General features: G+C 53.1%; 2 protein-coding genes across 8 annotated transcripts in view; both read left to right on the forward strand.

The window, feature by feature from the left end:
• The first annotated feature begins 2,720 nt into the window (after positions 1–2,720).
• Positions 2,721–12,545, forward strand: CNKSR1 (connector enhancer of kinase suppressor of Ras 1). 7 transcript variants are annotated; one of them, XM_019650080.1, is made up of 21 exons: positions 2,721–2,931; positions 5,169–5,326; positions 5,408–5,589; positions 6,203–6,287; positions 6,694–6,735; positions 6,823–6,927; positions 7,539–7,598; positions 7,737–7,787; positions 8,100–8,201; positions 8,285–8,355; positions 8,430–8,545; positions 8,653–8,759; positions 8,835–8,865; positions 9,276–9,448; positions 10,336–10,409; positions 10,612–10,683; positions 10,931–11,004; positions 11,161–11,222; positions 11,305–11,404; positions 11,486–11,667; positions 11,926–12,545. In XM_019650080.1, the coding sequence occupies exons 1-21, from the start codon at positions 2,736–2,738 to the stop codon at positions 12,193–12,195; spliced, it is 2,313 nt and encodes a 770-aa protein (XP_019505625.1). In that variant the 5' UTR covers positions 2,721–2,735; the 3' UTR covers positions 12,196–12,545. The 7 variants fall into 7 exon arrangements, with proteins under 7 accessions (XP_019505625.1, XP_019505626.1, XP_019505623.1 ...); XM_019650081.1 differs by having other exon boundaries at positions 8,704–8,759; XM_019650085.1 differs by having other exon boundaries at positions 2,824–2,950.
• Positions 12,546–13,279: 734 nt separating this feature from the next.
• The window catches only part of CATSPER4 (cation channel sperm associated 4), a 16,814-nt gene continuing 12,762 nt past the window's right edge, over positions 13,280–17,331 (forward strand). The window contains exons 1-4 of the mRNA XM_019650117.1: positions 13,280–13,339; positions 13,467–13,541; positions 14,004–14,147; positions 17,131–17,232. Of these exons, the coding sequence (XP_019505662.1) occupies positions 13,280–13,339; positions 13,467–13,541; positions 14,004–14,147; positions 17,131–17,232 (381 nt within the window). The remainder of the gene's footprint in view (positions 13,340–13,466; positions 13,542–14,003; positions 14,148–17,130; positions 17,233–17,331) is intronic.

Here is a 17,331-nt window from a genome sequence, read left to right on the forward strand (position 1 = left end):
CTACAGCCCTGGTCCCAGCCCTTTCCCTACCTCAGATGATTGCATATCACCAATCAGCTCTCAGCAAAGGACGGGGAGGGTACTGTAACCCAACCCCCTCCTCCAAACAGTTGTTTGCCTATTTCAGTTGGTTTTGGTTAGATTAATTTAACTACCCCTACCTTTGGAGAGGACACATATCACCCCTTTCCCCAAGATGGAGTTTCTGCAGGGACTTTCCTACCCTCAGCTTGGGGATAAATAAAAGATTTGCATATACTGATTAAGGAAGCTGTCCATAATGTGCTAAAAAATAGTAGCTGACTGTGCTGGGCTTTATTCTAAGTACTTTATATGTATTACATTATTTCATTTGACATTGATTATCTCATAAAATGAAAAGAAAAGCCTAGTATGCAGAATAGTATGTAGAGTATCTGTATATAGAGAATGGAAGAACCCAGAAAACTTAACAGCGGCCCCCACTGGGGAATGGGTTAAGAACATGCTGGGAAAAAGACATGTCCTTCTTTCACTTAATAACCTACTGTTATGTAAGGACCTTTGAAATTTTTACAGCAAGTATGTAGAAAGAACTTTGGTAAACTCGTAAAACTACCTTCAAAATAGAAGCTGCCATTTACTGTGCCCCTAACTGCCTAGTTCTGCCAGATGCTGGGGACACAGAGCAAAGACACTGTTGTGGTTGTTAGACCCCCAGTCCTAGGGGAGTACATGAGTACAAGTGGCAAGTTTTTGTCTGTTTGTCCCCTACGGTAGTGTGAGTCCAGGGAGGGCAGAGGCTCGCTGGCTTCTCACCTCTATATCTTGTGCCAGCTCAGAGGAGGTGTTTGATGACATCAGGATGGTGGAGACACATCTGTGTAGTGGGCTTTCCCAGACTGGCACAGGGAGGATGTTGTAGGAACAAAAAGGCAAAAACATTAAGGAGGGACTCAGCATGGAGGAGGGTTGGAGGGGACACACAGGGTGTGCAGGGTGTGAGGACGTGAGGCGAAGGATGAAGCCAGAGAGGTGAGGGCCATGTTGCAAATCTGGAGCCTAATGGTTCAGAAATGAAGGAGCCAGGCCTGCAGGGACCTGGTGAGTGGGAGTCCCCTTTGAAGGAAGCAGCCGCTGATCTGCACTCGTGTTTGATGCCAAGTGTGAAGGTGCGATGGGGTCAGCAGAGCTGGCCAAGTTCCAGAGAGCTCAATTTGTATGTGAAATTATTAAATAACAACAACTAACACACACACAATACATGGGCATCTGTGGGCCACATTCAGACTTTCGGTCTTTGTGACAGGCAAAATAGTGATGGGCTTTGGAGGCCAGGTTTTGGGGCACTGGTAGAGATTTCAAACTAGGTGACACAGTCAGAGGGGTAGGCTCTGAGAAGGCCTCCCAGGCCCCTCCCCATAAAATTAAAGCAATAACTCAGCTCTACCCCATGTTACAGATTTCAAGATGCTTAAAGGGCCTCCTCACAGCACTAAGGTCTAGGTGTCCTCCTTTAGTGAGGAAGAAATAGGTTCAGGGAGGGGTGGGGCTCAGGCTCAGTCACACAGCAAGTGGAACTGATTCTGATTCCAAAGTCCTGAGAGTCCCCTAACCTGGGCTGCAGCTGCTGCTGCTAACTGCAAACAGTGTGTTTCAGACATTGTTCTAAGAGGAAGGCTCTTAACCTGGGCTTCAGCATTCAGGGTGCCCATAAACTCGGATGGGAGAAATATACTCCTTTTCACTAACCTCGAATCAAAATTTGCCATTCCATATGGGTTGAAGTATTAGCAGCATCTGTGGCTTCATTCCCAATAGAAGTCACAGATATTTTTATATCAAATTGTAATTATTGCAAGGATCTCAAAATATTATTTATGCTCATAACTATTTCAAAATCGTGAGTTATTAACCCACCATTAAATCGCACTGTTTTAGACACTCCTGCAATATAGCTGCCATTGACTTGGCACCTCTGTGCCCAGTAGAGGGTCACTGACCAAATAGTGATTCCGCCTGTTCTCACACCAGTAACCCAGGCTTCTCCACTGCCCCCCTGCATTCTCTGTTTCCTGATCAATACATTCCAGAAGGTGAGTCAAAGGCCACCCCTCAGTTTTAATGTTCTTCAAGCTGAGCGACCACACACTGATGTTGTTAGAAAACGAAAATATAACTTTAACCTGCCAGTCTTGTTACTTAATGCTAATAAACATATTACTATATCATAGCTTTGCGTTTTTAACATATTTTTATACTAATTGCCCTCCATGTAATCTTCAGCACTTTGTTTTAAAGTTTTAAAAGCATTATTCTGAGAAAGGGTCCAGAGGTTTCACCAGCCTGCCCAAAGGATCAGTGGCTCAAAAAAAGAGGGGCTAAAGGTTTTAGAGCTATTAACTTCGGTATTCTGTCCAGCAGCCCATTTTATAGACAGGAAAACTGATGCACGATGAGTAGGTTAGCCCCTGGTCCCACAGCTAACAAGCTGCAGAGCTGGGATTTGCACCCAGGGCTCTGGCTCCCAACCTCTGTGCTTTGCGGCTGGGCTCACTGCTCACTTTTCGGCCTCCTTTTGAGGATCCTGAAGGTCAAAGTCCGGCCCTGTGATTTGTGGCCAGTTTGGGGCAGGATCCCAGGCGGGCTCTGAGGTCACGTGGGTCACACACCAGTGGCACCGCCCCCAGGTCAAGCCTCCCTGCTGCTCTGAGATGCCTGAAGGGCGGGGCAGGAGGCAGACAGGCGGTGGGCCAATGGCCGTCTCAGCGCCTCACCTAGTCAGCCACGTGGGCCCAGGTATGCTGGTGGCTCCGCCCAGGGCCCAGCCCGGTCCCTCCCCAGCCCTGGGCTCCGGGAGCGGAAATTCCTGCGCCGGCGGGACGGATCGGACGCCAATCCCAACGGGCGGACTAGGCCATGGAGCCAGTAGCGACCTGGACCCCCGGGAAGGTGGCAGCCTGGCTGAGAGGTGGGTGGGGCCGGGACAGAGTTGGGTTTGAGGGTCTTTGGGGTGGGGAGAGGTAAAGGAAAAAGGACCTGCTGAGGCTGTCAGTTGGTTAGTCTGTCAACAAGTATTTATAAGCGTCTGCCGTGAATCTGGTACTGTGCTAGGCAGAAGGATAGACGAGATGACCCCGAGGACCCAGAAAGGGTCTCCCATTGCCCCAAGAGGCAGCCAGGGTGGCGATGGGGAGTTGGTGGGTGTAATGAAAACAGAGGGGGCGGCCCCGGAGCGTCCCACGCCCACTTTATCTCCTTAATCTCCCCTCAGCTCCAGGGCTAGAGGGCTGTTATTAAACCCATTTTTCAGAAGCGGAAACTGACGCACTGAGCCAGGAAGTGATTTGCTCAGGCTTTGTACTAGGGCCTGCCCTGTTTCCCTTCTTCCCACCCCGAGTCTCCCAGTGTGTGAAGCAGAAGCTCCAGCCAGACTGAAGGGGTTGCCACAGCACCCTGTAGGGGCCTTACAGGGAGATGCCCCCCAGGCTCAGTGAGCCCAGATGGGTGGGAAAGGGTCTAGACAGCTGGCCGTCGGAGAGACTCAGAGCAATGAAGACCTCTGACATGCAGGTGGGCGGGGAAAGGTGAGTCAAGACTACCTCCTAGAGGGGGAGATGGATTGGGGGCGCAGTTTCAGGGTGACCAGACCCCATAAAAGCAGGGATTCAGGGCTGGATTCAGACTCCCAGAGGGGATTCCAGGCCCCGCCCCCTCATTCACCAGCTCTATGACCATAGGTCTGTTTCCCCATCCATAAAATGAGAATAGTCACTCTGGTGTCATAAAGTGGACAAAAGGAGACAATCATGACAAGTGCCTAGGATGTGTAACTAATTCAATGTCAGGGTCTGAAGGAGGCAGCACAGAACATTCACTGTACATGGAAAAAGACTTTCTTGAGGGCCATAGCCATGGAGTAACAGGTTCATGAGCTCCTGTCCAGGGCTCTTAATGTCAGATAGGGAATGAGAGAGCTGTTCATCACACACAGGTTTCCGAGTGAAGAAGCTTGGCTTGGAATTCCTTCAAAGAGTGAGCAAGCTGTTAACCTCTACTTGTATCAGTTTTCCCAGCTGTGAAATGGGATAACAATAGTCTCTACCTTCTGGATTCAGTGAGGATCAAATGTGTGAATATGTTTAAAGGCCTTAAAATTTTGTCCAGCTCATGCTAAGCATTCAATAGGTATTTTTCTTATTTTGGAGGGTCTACCTTGTGCCAGGCATGGGCTGGAATTAGAGATGAACAGTTATTTAAGGCCTGATCCTTGAAGAGCTCTTGATAAAGTGGGAGAGGCCAATGCTCAAGTGCAGGGGTTTGTGGAGGCACAGGGGGCAGTGACAGCAGGTGAGGCCCCTACCCAGCCTGGGGTGTTGTGGATCACTTCCTGGAGAGAGTTAGATGAAAAAGGGAGTAAAGGAGCTGGAAGAGCAGTCCAGGCAGAAGGAATAGCACCTGCAAGGACCTTGAGGCAAAGGAACATTTCAGGAGCTGCAGGGAATTTGTGCTCTGGATCCGAAGTGTTGAATTTGAGGGGCTGTACCAAGAGATGAGACTGGAGAGGCAGGTGGCAGCCTGATCACATCTGGCCTTGTAGATCATGGTAAAAAGTCTGGTAATAATAATACGGTGGCTGTTATTGACCGTCAACCATGAACCAGGAAATGGGCCAAGTGTTTGACATGTATCATGTCATTTATACACCCATGATTAGAAGGTAGGTGCTGTATTATCCCCACTTTACAGAAAACTGAGGCACAAAGCAATTAAGTTATTTGCTTAAGCGCTGGGTCTCCCTGACTTCAGAGCCCCATGCTTTGACTCCCCGTTCAGTAGTTCTCAGAGAAGTGAGCATCGGAACACCTGGAGGATTTATTAAAATGTGAACTGCTGGGCCCTACCCCTGAGGTATATGGTGGAGCTGAGAATTTGTATTTCTAACCAGCTCTCCAGGGAGGCTGCTGCTGCTGCTGCTCTGGGGACCACCTTTTGAGAGCCACTGCCCTTAACTATCTTACTTCTCAACTCAGTGGCCTCGTCTGTGAATGGGCAGAATACAGTTTAGGTGTCAGGGTTGTCATTAGGAACAGATGGGAGGGAAAAGGGCTTTGCGGGAGTGAAGAAGGGGCCAGAAACACCATGACACTCCCTGGCTCTCCTCACGCTGACCCCTGCTGTCCCTCCAGGCCTCGATGACTCCCTGCAGGACTATTGCTTTGAGGACTGGGAGCTGCCTGGCAAATACCTGCTCCAGCTCTGCCCCCGCAGTCTTGAGGCTCTGACCGTGTGGCCTATAGGCCACCAGGAGCTCATTCTTGAAGGGGTGGAACAGCTCAGGGCCCTGGTGAGTGAATGGTGGCCACACTGGGGGTTGCTGATGGGCTGGCCAACTACCAGGGAGTGACCTGCCCCTTCTCTGGAGCAGACCTCTGGGCTACAGACAGAGAACCTGCAAAGCCTGACAGAGGGGCTGCTGAAGGGGACCCATGCCTTCCAGAGCTTAGTCCAAGGCTGCCTGGGGGGTTGTGCCGAGACCCCTGCCGAGGTCCTCAGTGCCGCTGTGAATCTGGTGCGTGAGGCCCGTACCCTCCTTTTCTGGCTCAACAGGTACCTCAGACTCCTCTCAGGGTGGGTTGGGGTGACTGGTGAGGGAACCCTTCTCATCCTTGGCCTCCTCAGGGCCTGGGAGAGAAAAACAGAGCTTGACTCTTGTTCAGATGTGGTGAAGCAGGGCAGAGAGGTTAGTTGGTCTGTGCTGGGCACTGGGACGCCCAGGTCCCCACCCACCCCACCCTCGCAGCTTGTAATCATATCAATCATATCAACAACATTGCATAGAGAGCTTCTCCACCTCCTTGACTGGTTGCTGCTTGTCCCACAGGTCCCAACACAAATGTCACCCCCTCAGGGAAGCCTTCCCTGTTATATACTCTCAGAGCTCCCTACACTTCACAGCAGTTGAAGCTAAATTATTGAAGGAATTGTGTGTTTTATATCTGTCTCCCCAGTGTCTAGAACAGAGCCTGGCATGTATTAGGTGCTTGACAAACAAGCCTTGCGTTAAGCTCTTTAGCGGTATCAATCATCTCCTTTACCCCAAACCAAAACCCATCAGAGCAGGTATCCCCATGTTTCAGATGAGTAGTCAGCTCTGAGTGGCTATGTGACTTGACTGTTAAGCACAGTCCCCTAACCACTGTTCCACCCTTCCCCCTGCCAGGTACCTCTTCTCCCACTTAAACGACTTCTCGGCCTGCCAGGAGATTGGGGAGTTGTGCGGGGAGCTGGGCCAGGCCTTGCAGGAGGTAGGATAACCAGGAGCCAGGCTTGGCCCAGGCTGTAGAGACCAAGTCAGGCGAGAGCTTTTTATAAACTGTGAATCAGCACAGGATCAGGTGTGAGAGCAAGAAGCAGCGAGGGCAGGAAGAGAGGCGTCCAGCCACTGGGTAGGGGGCGATGGGGGTTTCCTAACTGGCAGGGGCAGCTCAGAAAGTTTGACATTCAGAAGGGGAGAGGGGAGGGCATATGTGGTGACTTCTGGGGGCCTGGTGTCAGAGGTGAGACTTTTGGGCCAAAATTCTAAGGCCATGTAGTTCTGGGAAGGAGGTCAGGTTGCGAGAGGCAAGGAGGGACTGTAGGGAACCCACCCTGTCTTCAGGAGAAGGCAGTGCCCCTACTCAGGAAAGGTCCCTGCTCTCTCACTGCTTCCAGGACTGTCCAGCGGCTGAGAAGGAGAGCCAAATCCTGAAGATTGTAAGTGTTGGGAGGAAGCGGGGTTGGGGCCCGGGGATGGGCTCAGGGCATGGGCTCAGGCTGGACATCCTGCTCTCTCTCCCCCAGTGCAGCCACGTGGCCGGGATCTGCCATAACATCCTGAGCTGCAGCCCCCAGGAGCTGCTGGAGCAGAGGGCAGTGCTAGAGCGAGTGCAGCTGGAAGATCCTTTGGTGAGCCCTCACCTTTAACCTCTCACCTCTGACCTTTCAGCAGCCTGGCCTGGGCCCTGAAACATGGTTCTACCTAGGATCCCACTGAGTCCTGTACTGTTAGAGCTGGAAGGCCTTTTTTGTATAGTTGTTAAAGGCCCAGAGGACTTTCCTGGGGTCTCACTGTCATTCAGCACCTTCCCCAATCCTGAGGTGCTGTAGCTGGTGCGGTCTCAGGTGACACAGTCCAGCCCTGAGACACAGACCTGGCAGGTTAGGCCAGAGGACATGAACTTTTCTGCTTTAATCTCTGTCCAATTGGGAAAACCAGAGCCCTGAGCCCCGCCCCTGCCCTGCCCCTGTCCCTGTTTATCCCTTCAGGAGAGTTGCTGAGAATCTCATACCTCAAAAGTCAGCAACCCCAGCTTCCCTCTAACCCTTATTGAAGGAGGAGGCAGAGGCCCACCAAGGAGTGGCAAGCCCAAAGTCACACAGCAAGTTGGGCAGTGCCAGCTTGAGACCAGCTCCTTCCCCAGTTCTGCCCACCCAGGAATCATGGTTCCCAGCGGGGATCCTGCCCTCTAACCCCGCTGCCCCCACACCCTCGGTGACTGCAGCCTCTGCCTCTACAGGGCCTGGAAATCCACACCACCAGCAATTGCCTGCACTTCGTGTCCCGAGTGGGCACCGAGGTAAGAGCCCCATACCCTTCTCAGCCTCTCACCCCCAAAATCCTCTTACCTGCCAGCCAACCCAACTTCAGGCCCCAGGAAGGTACCCCCCACCCCATGAACCGCACCCTCCCACCCCATGTCCCCTCTGATTTTCAGCTGCAGATCCAGCCTGGAGACGAGATTGTCCAGATCAATGAGCAGGTGGTGGTGAGTGAAGAGAGGGACATGGTGGGCGTGAAGGAGTTACTAAGTAGAACCCAGGGCTGGTGGGTGTGGAGAGACCCTTGGGGAGACCAGCGTTGTGGGAGCTGCCTTACATGAGGTGAGCCAGCTCCCACAGGTCAGAGCCGCCTAGGCAGAGCCAAGGCGAAGGGGCTCATGAGGCCTCCTGGAAGAGGAGGATGTGAGGCAGAGCAGAGGGCTGAGCGAGTGCTCTGAGGGAGAGGGCTGTTGGGTTGCTTCAGAGCCTCCAGCTCATCTTGATCCAGCCCAGTGTCCCTGCCCTGCTCTGCCTCCCAGGTGGGCTGGCCCCATAAGAATGTGGTGAGGGAGCTGCTCCGGGAGCCAGCTGGAGTCAGCTTAGTGTTGAAGAAGGTCCCAGTGCCGGAGACCCCGCCACAGGTACCTGCTGCCCGACCCTGCCCCCGGCCTACTCTTACACTCCTATTGCCAATTCGTTTACCCTGTTTCTGTTTGTTCCCCAGACGCCTCCTCCGGCCCTGGACTTCCCACAGCTCAGGGTCCCATCACTGGTTCTGGCCCCACCGTCTCCCAGGTAACAGGCTCTGCCCCAGGTGCATCTTGGTGGGGGAACCATGGGCTCATCTCATCTTTTCTTTCTCTCCCCAGGGCCTCGTCTGAAGACATCTTTGCCTTTGACCTGACTTCAAACCCAAGTTCTGGGCCCAGTCCTGACTCAACAGGCAGTTTCAAAGCCCCACCAGGTGGTGGATGCCCTGGGCAAGGTATGTGGGGCGCCTGGCTCTGACTCCTGACTCTGCCTGATACCCCCACCCTATTGCCGGGCCTGGGGCTGGCCTCGTGGACCCTCCGACTCCTCCCTCCCTGACAGACTCTGCCTCCCTTGACCCTGAGCCCCTCTCCATCGCCCCTGTACCCCCAGCCACACTCCCAGCAGAGGTAGCAGAGACTCAGAGACCCTCAGAAGATCCTGACAAGGTCAGCTCAAGGGTTCAACAGGAGGGGGGTGGTTCTGAACCCAGACCCCTCTCTAACTCCCTATGGTTTTTTCAGAGTTCTGTCCCTGGTCGGAAGAAATCAAAAGGTATGAAATGCACCTGACTGGGTGGGGGATCCCCCAATATGAGGAGCTCTTAGAAGTCTTTACAGTGCTGGGCAAGACTCCCCCCACTCCTCACCCCCCTTACTTGACACACAGGCTCTCCTGGAAAGAGCTCTGTTTCTGGGGTCTGACAGACCTGTGCTCCCAGCCTGGGCCTCTCACCAGCTCCATGGCTTTTAGCCAACAGCTTGTGCTCTGATCTTCGGTTTCCTCGTCTCTCAAATGGGAAGAGTGATCATCCCCACCTCAGAGCTGACACATGTAACATTCCAAGCCCAGAGTATGGGGTTCAGAACTATCAGCTGGGGATGCTCGTGGAGGGCAAGGGAGGAGTTTTGGGGGTCCGGGACGCCTTGCCAGCCCCTCAATGACCTTGTGCTGTGCTGCCACAGGTGTGGCGACGCGGCTGAGCCGTCGGCGGGTGTCATGCCGGGAGCTGGGCCTGCCAGACTGTGATGGCTGGCTCCTGCTGCGCAAGGTGCCCGGTGGCTTCATGGGTCCACGCTGGCGCCGCTGCTGGTTTGTGCTCAAGGGACACACGCTTTACTGGTACCGCCAGCCCCAGGTAAGACCCTATATACACACACAGGTAAGCAAATGAGCCACCTCAGGGTCACAGTTCTTGTCCCTACTCCACCATCTACACCCATCTGTGGTCACAGGTGGGCCACAGACCCTCGTGAGCCCCAGTGTTCCTATCTGTAAAACAGGATCACTCCTCGGAGAGACATGAGCTACTATGTGTATATAAGCAGTCTGGAAAAGTGTAGAGGGTATAGAGAGCCACTTTTATTCTGCCCACCTTTCCCTCCTGTTATTCTGTCCATTCTAGTGACGGGCCATTCGTTCAATTGTTTATTCATTCAACAAACATTCAGGTGCTTACTGTGCACCCAGCTCTGGGCTGGGCATTGGGGACACAGGAAAAACTTGGACAGGTACTGCTATTCCAGGCTGGTGGGGGAGAGGATGGATACACACTTGAGGACAGTGCGGGAAACACATGCTAGCTAAGATGAAGGAAAAGCCCAGAGGATGGGTGGGAGCCCACAGAGGTGGCCAGTCCAGCCTGAGGAGTGATGAAGGCTTCCTGAGAAATCAATGCCTAAGGGTTAGTCAGATGGAAAGGAGAAAGAATCACAAAAAGGAGAACAGTGTTTGCAGAGCTCAGTGGTATGAAGCAGTGTCGTCTGTATCTATTGATAGAGCGAATGCATGAGCAGGCTCGTCTTTTGTGGCTCTTTGTCTGGATCTCTTTGGCTCTCCTTTCCTGGCTCAAAGGCACCCCTTGGTCACACCCTCAACCTCAGATTCCTGCCCTGAGCTCAGGACACTGAGAGATTTGTGGTTAGAGAGCTTAGGAGATGCCCCCGGGGGGAGGTGTCCTCAGGACCTCGATCAGGCCTCAAGGGTGTTGGGGCTTCATGCTGACCTTCACTGTGATTCCCCCAGGATGAGAAGGCCGAGGGGCTCATCAATGTCTCCAACTACAGTCTGGAAAGTGGACATGATCAGAAGAAAAAATAGTTAAGTACTAGCTGCGACGGAGCAGAGGGGCGTGTGGGGGGGACGCGGGAGGGGACGGAGAGTTGTAAGGAGAGAAAGGAAGATGTAAGGTGACAGGACGGGTGGGGTGAGGGCAGCGAGGAGCTGGGATTCCCAGTGCAGCCTCTCTGGGTTCCGGATGGGCACAGTCAGGCTGAGTGGGGCCCCTTTGCTTCCTGGCAGTGTGTTCCAGCTCACCCATGATGTATATAAACCCTTTATCTTCGCTGCTGATACCCTTGCGGATCTGAGCATGTGAGTGCCCCCACCCCCATTCCCCAACTCCCACATGAGTGCTTGGGAGCCTGGATTCAAATCCCAGCTCGCTGATAGTGGTTGATCAAGGCACTCTTCTAAGCCTCAGTTTTATCATCTATAAAATGGGCTAATAAGAGTTCCTACCTCAGCGTTGCTCTGAGGATTATATTAGAAGATGATATCAGGGAAAGGCCCCTGGCATACAGTAAATGGAAACTCCCTGAACCCATTTGCCCCTCCACAGGTGGGTGCGCCATCTCATTACCTGCATTTCCAAGTACCAGTCTCCAGGCCGGGGCTCCCTACCCCGAGAGGAAGGTGGGTGCCTCACAGGGGTGATTCTCACCGGGCCATACCTGAGCCTCTGCATTTCCTGGGATGGGGGCTGGGAACTCAAATGCCATAGCCTACTTCCTGGCCTCCCAAAACCCTGTGAAGCTTAGTGGGTTCCCCAACGGCTCCTGTCCACCCTAGACTGCTACAGTGAGACAGAAGCAGAAGACCCTGATGATGAAGCTGGGTCCCGCTCAGCCTCGGTGAGTAGGGGCCAGGTGGGGGGTAAATAGCAGGGCGTGGAACTCAGACTGAAACCTTCCTCTTCCTCCACCCTGCCCACAGCCCAGCCCGGCCCAAGCTTGGAGTCCGCTCCATGGAGACACATCACCTGCAGCCACCCCCATGCAGGGCAGCCCAGAGACCTCCTTCAGCCTCCCAACAGGTGTTGTGCTGGGGGTGGGAGCTGAGATGGAGAGCTGAGACTGGGATGGGCACACCCTCATCCTGCTCCCCTCTCCCACAGACAACTATGAAGGGTCACTGGAAGGAATGGTACAGGGCCTGAGGCAGGGTGGTCTGTCTCTCCTGGGCCAGCCACAGCCCTTCACTCATGAACAATGGCGGAGCTCTTTCATGCGTCGCAACCGTGACCCCCAGCTCAATGAGCGAGTGCACCATGTGCGGGCGCTGCAGAGCACACTCAAGGTCAGCTGGGGGGCACTGGGCATGGCCAGGGGCTGAGCTCTGGGCTTTTGGCTCTGGTTCCTGGTCCGCAGCTCTGGTCTCCACTGTAGACTGGGCCAAGTTCTAGGTTCCTGGAGCCAGGCCCTCAACTTGAGGACTGGGGCTAGATCGGGCCAGGTGCTGGGTTCTAGGCACTGGACTCCAGAGTTAGCTCTGGGCTCAGGCTCTGCCCTCCTTCCCGGGTGATCATGGCCCCCTTAGCCCCTACTCTCCTCACAGGCAAAGTTGCAGGAGCTGCAGGCCTTGGAGGAAGTGCTAAGCGACCCCGAATTGACTGGAGAGAAGTTCCGGCGGTGGAAGGAGCAGAACCAGGAGCTCTACACAGAGGGCCTGGCGGCCTGCGGAGAGGTGCAGGCTGAGGGCAGCTCCCAAGTCCTGACCTCTGACTCTAGAGAACAGTCTTTCCACCCACTGCCCTCTGACCCTGAGGAAAACGCCCATCTCTGCCCCCTGGCTCCTGAGAGCAACCTCCAACCTCCTGACCTCTGACCCTGGCCAATACCCTAGCTCCTGACCTCTGGCCCTGAAGACCACCTTCACTGCCCCAGCCTCTGTCATGTCTAGAGCATTCTTGGATTCTGTTCAACGTTGGAAGTAGAGCTAGTCCATGGTTTCACCCCAAGCTGAACCCCTCTGCCTGAGCGTCCACCATTTCCACTACCCTCTCCCCCTTGCCAATGAAGGCGTGGGAGGCTGGGCTGAAAGAAACTCTCCCATCCATCCTGCCCCCCTCCAAGGTCTTGGCACTTCTTTCCTCCCCAGACCAGTCTGTACAGCCATTCTTCACTTTGCACAAGAGACAGTTTTCAACCAAATAAAGTCAATTTCTCTGACATGAATCTATGTGTGCCTTTGACCTCTATGTTAGAATCAGGAATCTCCTTCCCCCTGGGACTGGGATGAAAAGCTGTCAGGTGGGTGAGCGCACTGGGCAGCCCGCAGGCATGGACTCTGTACCTGGAGCGCCTGCCTACCAGGATGATGATTGCTGATCCATGGCTGGTGAGGGCTCCCGCTCACACTCACTGTCCCCAGCCCTTTGGAGACCAGAGGGTGCTCTCCTGCCCCATCCCCAGTGGGGACAAAGTGAAAAATAGAGACCAGCCTTTCACTCTCTAGATGGGGAACATACCTTTCATGGAAGGACAGGGTGGACTCCTGAAGACAGGCGTGGTAGGATGGGGTAACCGGTGGGCAGGGGTGCAGGCTGTGCTCTGCTAGGTGGAGGGCCCTAAGGGGAAACATTTTCCTCTTCTCCTTAGCCCAGTCTCACCTCCAGCTCCTGGATCCAGAGCAGAGACACACCCCTGTGTCTCCATCTGGGCTGTACAGGAGACCTGACCTGCTCCCATCATCCTCTGACCTCTGGCCCCAGTCAAGCTCCTTAGTGTCCCTGGCTTCCCTTGTAGGGGGGGGGTGTCCCACGAGAGCAGTGGGAGGAGCTTCTCAAGATCGGAATTCCTTGGAATGCAGATGGCTAGAGGTCACAGAGGCCTCTATGATATCACCACTAGGGGGAGCAAGACCGCTTGGAATGGAGTTTCTTTGAAGAGTGGGAGGAGACTGAGCGACCATGACCGATAACTGGTGGCAGCCATGGAGCAACACCAATATCAAAACTTTGACTGTCATGGTAGGCGGCCCCTGTCTGGCCCCACCACCTAAGCTGGGTATCCCAGGGTCTGGTGGGGCACAGGAGGACCATCCTGGGTCCAGAGGGGCTGGGGCTGCACTCATGGACCCTTTCCTAAACCTTGCAGAGGACCACTCATGATCCCTACACCCGGCCAGAGGAGCAAATGCTCATCAACCGCCAAGATGTCACTGGCAGAAAAGTAAGGATGAGGCTTTGCTGCAGCCATCCTCACCCCCACAGTGACACTTCTGTAGCTGTGCCCATGGGGTAACAGGCCTCATAATAACTCTGTCCCTTCTTCCTTCTAAATGTCCCCCCAGGGGGCAGTCTCCAGCAGTCATCCCTGCAGTCACCCGCCCATGATATGTTAGTAACTGCCTGTCAGTACCCCCCACAGGAACCCCTACATAATGATAGTCACTTCCCAGCGGAGACCCTAAAAGAGTCTCCCTTGCAATGACCCCCATGAAAATCCCCAGCAGTGACTCATTTAGGTAGGTGGTGACCTCTATACGGATGCCCCCGTTCCATGATCCCCACTTAGGTCCCTTCCCCCCAAGAGTGGCCTCCCCAGGGACCCCCATTCACTGAGAGCAAATATCCAGGCAGAGGCCTCCTATGGTGACACCTGCCTGAAAGAAAGTCAATCGTCCCCTCCCAGGATGCCTGGGACATGCAGGAGTTCATCACTGGCATGTATATCAAGCAGCTGCTCCGACACCCGGCCTTCCGGCTGCTGGTGACCATGCTGCTGGTGGTCAACGCCATCACCATCGCGCTCCGCACCAATTCCGTCCTTGGCCAGGTGGGACTCCAGCCTGAACTCTGCCCCCACTGATCTAACTGGGGCCTGGGCAAGGTACTTCCCTTTCTGGGCCTTAGGATTCTCATGTGTCCATGATGACTGGCTTGGCTGCTGCTCTTCAAGGGCCTGTCAGCTCTGACCTTCCAGGGGTCTAGAGATCAAGGAAGACATTGTGGTGGAGGGAGCCCAGCTTTGAGGAATGCATTGTATTTGTACAGGAAGGGCAGGGAAAAAATGGTGTGAGAGTATGTGGGAGCTCAAAGAAGACATCAAACCTGCTCTGGCAGGGAGGGAGATATCAGGGAAGGTTCCCTGGAGAAAGGGACAGATAAGCTGAGAATAAAGAATGAGGAGAAGCTGGCCAGGCAGAGAGAGGTGAGGAAGTATGTTGGGGACAGAAGAAATAGTGTGTGAGTTCTATGTGCCCAACTTGAAGTCCAGTATGACTTTGGTCTTATCCTCGATGTTTTACTGTCTTACAAGGAGGATACTACATACATGGATTGTACTATTTAAAATCAATATTTTTTTAAATGTCCAATATGGTGGCTGGTGTGTTCAGAAAGGTGGTCAGTGGCCAGGTCACGCAGGGTCTTTAAGATATGTTAAGGAGGATGGCCTTTATCCTATGTCATTGGAAAGCCAGGGAAGGGTTTAAAGCATGGAAGTGACAGGACCAGACGCATGTTTTAGAAAACTTACAGTGGCTTCCACAGTGCAGATCACGGAAGAGGGTGTCAAGAATGGGAAAAGATGGAGCAGGCAGAGCTGTGTCAGAGATGTTCAGGTGAAAGATGATGGAGCTTGGACCGGGCAAATGGCAGTGGATAAAAAGAGGCCACACGCATCTGACGCTCCCTAGCTGTCAGATCCACGGGCTGTCCAGATTTCTTTATAACAAATACCTCTAGTGAGCACTTTTATATGCTACCTGCATCCATCATCATCTCATGCACATAGAGAAAAGGAGAGCAAGAAGTTACGTTTCTGGCTTGAGAACTGTGTGGGGATGGTGCTGTTTGTTGGGACGCGGGGACGTTGGTGAATGAGCAGGTTTGGGGAGGGTGCTCAGTTCAGTTTGAGTTGTGTAGTGTTTGAGGTACCTGTGCAACACCCACCCAGAGATGTCTAGTGAGGGGTTAGAGGCCAAGTCTGAAATGCTGCAGAGAGCACTGGGGTGGAGATGGTGCCATGAGAGTTGCCAGCATCTGGGTGGATGGTTGCCAAAGCTAAAGAAATGGATGACGTTGCCTGCGGAGAGAGAATTGACTGAGAAGAGGCCAAGACAGAGCTCTGAGGAGAGCCTCCAAGTAAAGGGCAGGCAGTGGGGGAGGCTGAGAAGGAGAGCCAGAGGAGTGGGAGGAAACCTGGGCTAGTGTTCCATCAGAGGAGTGGACACGTGACAGATGTGGCTAAGAGATGAGGCAATGTGAAGCATCCCTTGGATGCAGCTCTTGTGGCCTTGATGAGAGCTGCCTCTGATGTGGTGGAGGCAGATACCCAATTGCCAAGGTTTGCAGAATGAGTAGACTGGAAGGCAAATCACACCCACGGATGGATCATGAAATCAGTTCAGAGAACAGATACCAACATTCTGATATAGAATGAAATAGTAGAATGAAAAAGAATGAAATAGAAATTGTCTGTGTGTGTGTGTGTGTGTGTGTGTGTGTGTGTGTGTGTTGGGGTGTGGGATGAGAGAGAACATGCATGTTAGGTTATAAAATGTAAAATATATTTCTTACTACAGGTCCCAGTCAAAAATGCTAAAAGCCCTGGTATAGAATATGTGTCGATGAAGTTCCAGTTCTAGAGGCCTGTGGATGCCAGACTGATTTTGAACCTTAGGGAGGCATGGAAGGCTTATGGGTAAAGAAGGCAACTCTAATTTAGCTAGGGACATCCATGACTTGGAGAAGGCAAAAGGACTATTTAGGAAGCTCTTTCTGTGAATAGCGAAGAGAGCCTGTTGATTCCAATGGCCAGCGAAGTGATGCTGAGAAGATAGATGAGGGGACAGAAAGCTCTTCCTTGTTGTAGGCTGACATCCCTAGCTCATGACACCTTTTGGGAATTTGGAACAGGCAGGGAGCCCATAAACCTTGACCTCCCATCTGGGTTTAAGAAACTCTGTCCAGCTTCACACTGGCCAGTGGGTGGGGGTGGTGGCAAGGTGTGGGTAGGAGGAGGCTTCCATGTGTGGCAGCGAGCCTAGGGGCAGAGTCTGTTGACCACGGAGATAAAGGAAGAAAGAAGTCCAGGTGACATCAGTAACTGCCAGGGTGGAGTCAGGCCTCGAGCTGTTAATAGGGTCATAGACTATAGTGGAGTCACAGCTTCATGGGAGCTAAGGGAATAGACTCTACAATAGATTGGGTCAAGTGAGTTGGGTTTCAACAGAATTCAATGTCATCAAGTCATCCAGCCATCAGTCCATCCAGCCAGGGAACATGACCTAGACCCATGAATGGGGGGGAATACCCAGGATTTCTGTCAGGCCTGGGGGTTTTGGGGAGCTGAATCAGCCGGGGTGGTTGGAACAACCAAAGAAGGAAGGGTGGGGCTTGGTTTCCTCCATCTCAGGGGCCACGGCTTTTTCTCGCAGTCCAGGAACCTCTTCTGCCTCTCCCCCACCTCCTTTTTCCAAGTATCTCTATTCTAGAGGTTAGGAGGAAAGGTTTGTTGTCAGACAATCACTATTGCTAACTGTCTGACCTTGGACACCTCTCTGATTTCTTATCTGTAAGATGAGAAGAAAACCTACTTTGTAGGACGATGGTGATGGTAGCATGAAGTGATGCATGTGTGGTCTTAGCACGGTGTCTGACATGTACATGCAAAGTGTGCTCTAAGGGAGCTACAAAGATGCTAAGGATGAAAAGCAGCAGGAGTATGGGCCTTCCCTCCCCTGCAAACATCCTCTCTCCTTGGCCCCGCTCCACTGACCTCTCTGACCCTTTCTTTTTCTCTGTCTTCCATGTAGAAACACTATGAGTTGTTCTCTACCATAGATGACATTGTGCTGACCATCCTTATCTGTGAAGTTCTTCTTGGCTGGTTAAATGGCTTCTGGATTTTCTGGAAGGTGAGGTCCTGGGCCCTCCTTGCCATCACCCCTACTCCTCCTTAGGGACTTCACCCCACCCAGGCCCCACCTCTGTGCTCCTGGACCTGCAAACTGAGG

The sequence above is a fragment of the Hipposideros armiger genome, unplaced genomic scaffold (assembly GCF_001890085.2).
Source record: "Hipposideros armiger isolate ML-2016 unplaced genomic scaffold, ASM189008v1 scaffold_138, whole genome shotgun sequence".
Taxonomy (NCBI): domain Eukaryota; kingdom Metazoa; phylum Chordata; class Mammalia; order Chiroptera; family Hipposideridae; genus Hipposideros; species Hipposideros armiger.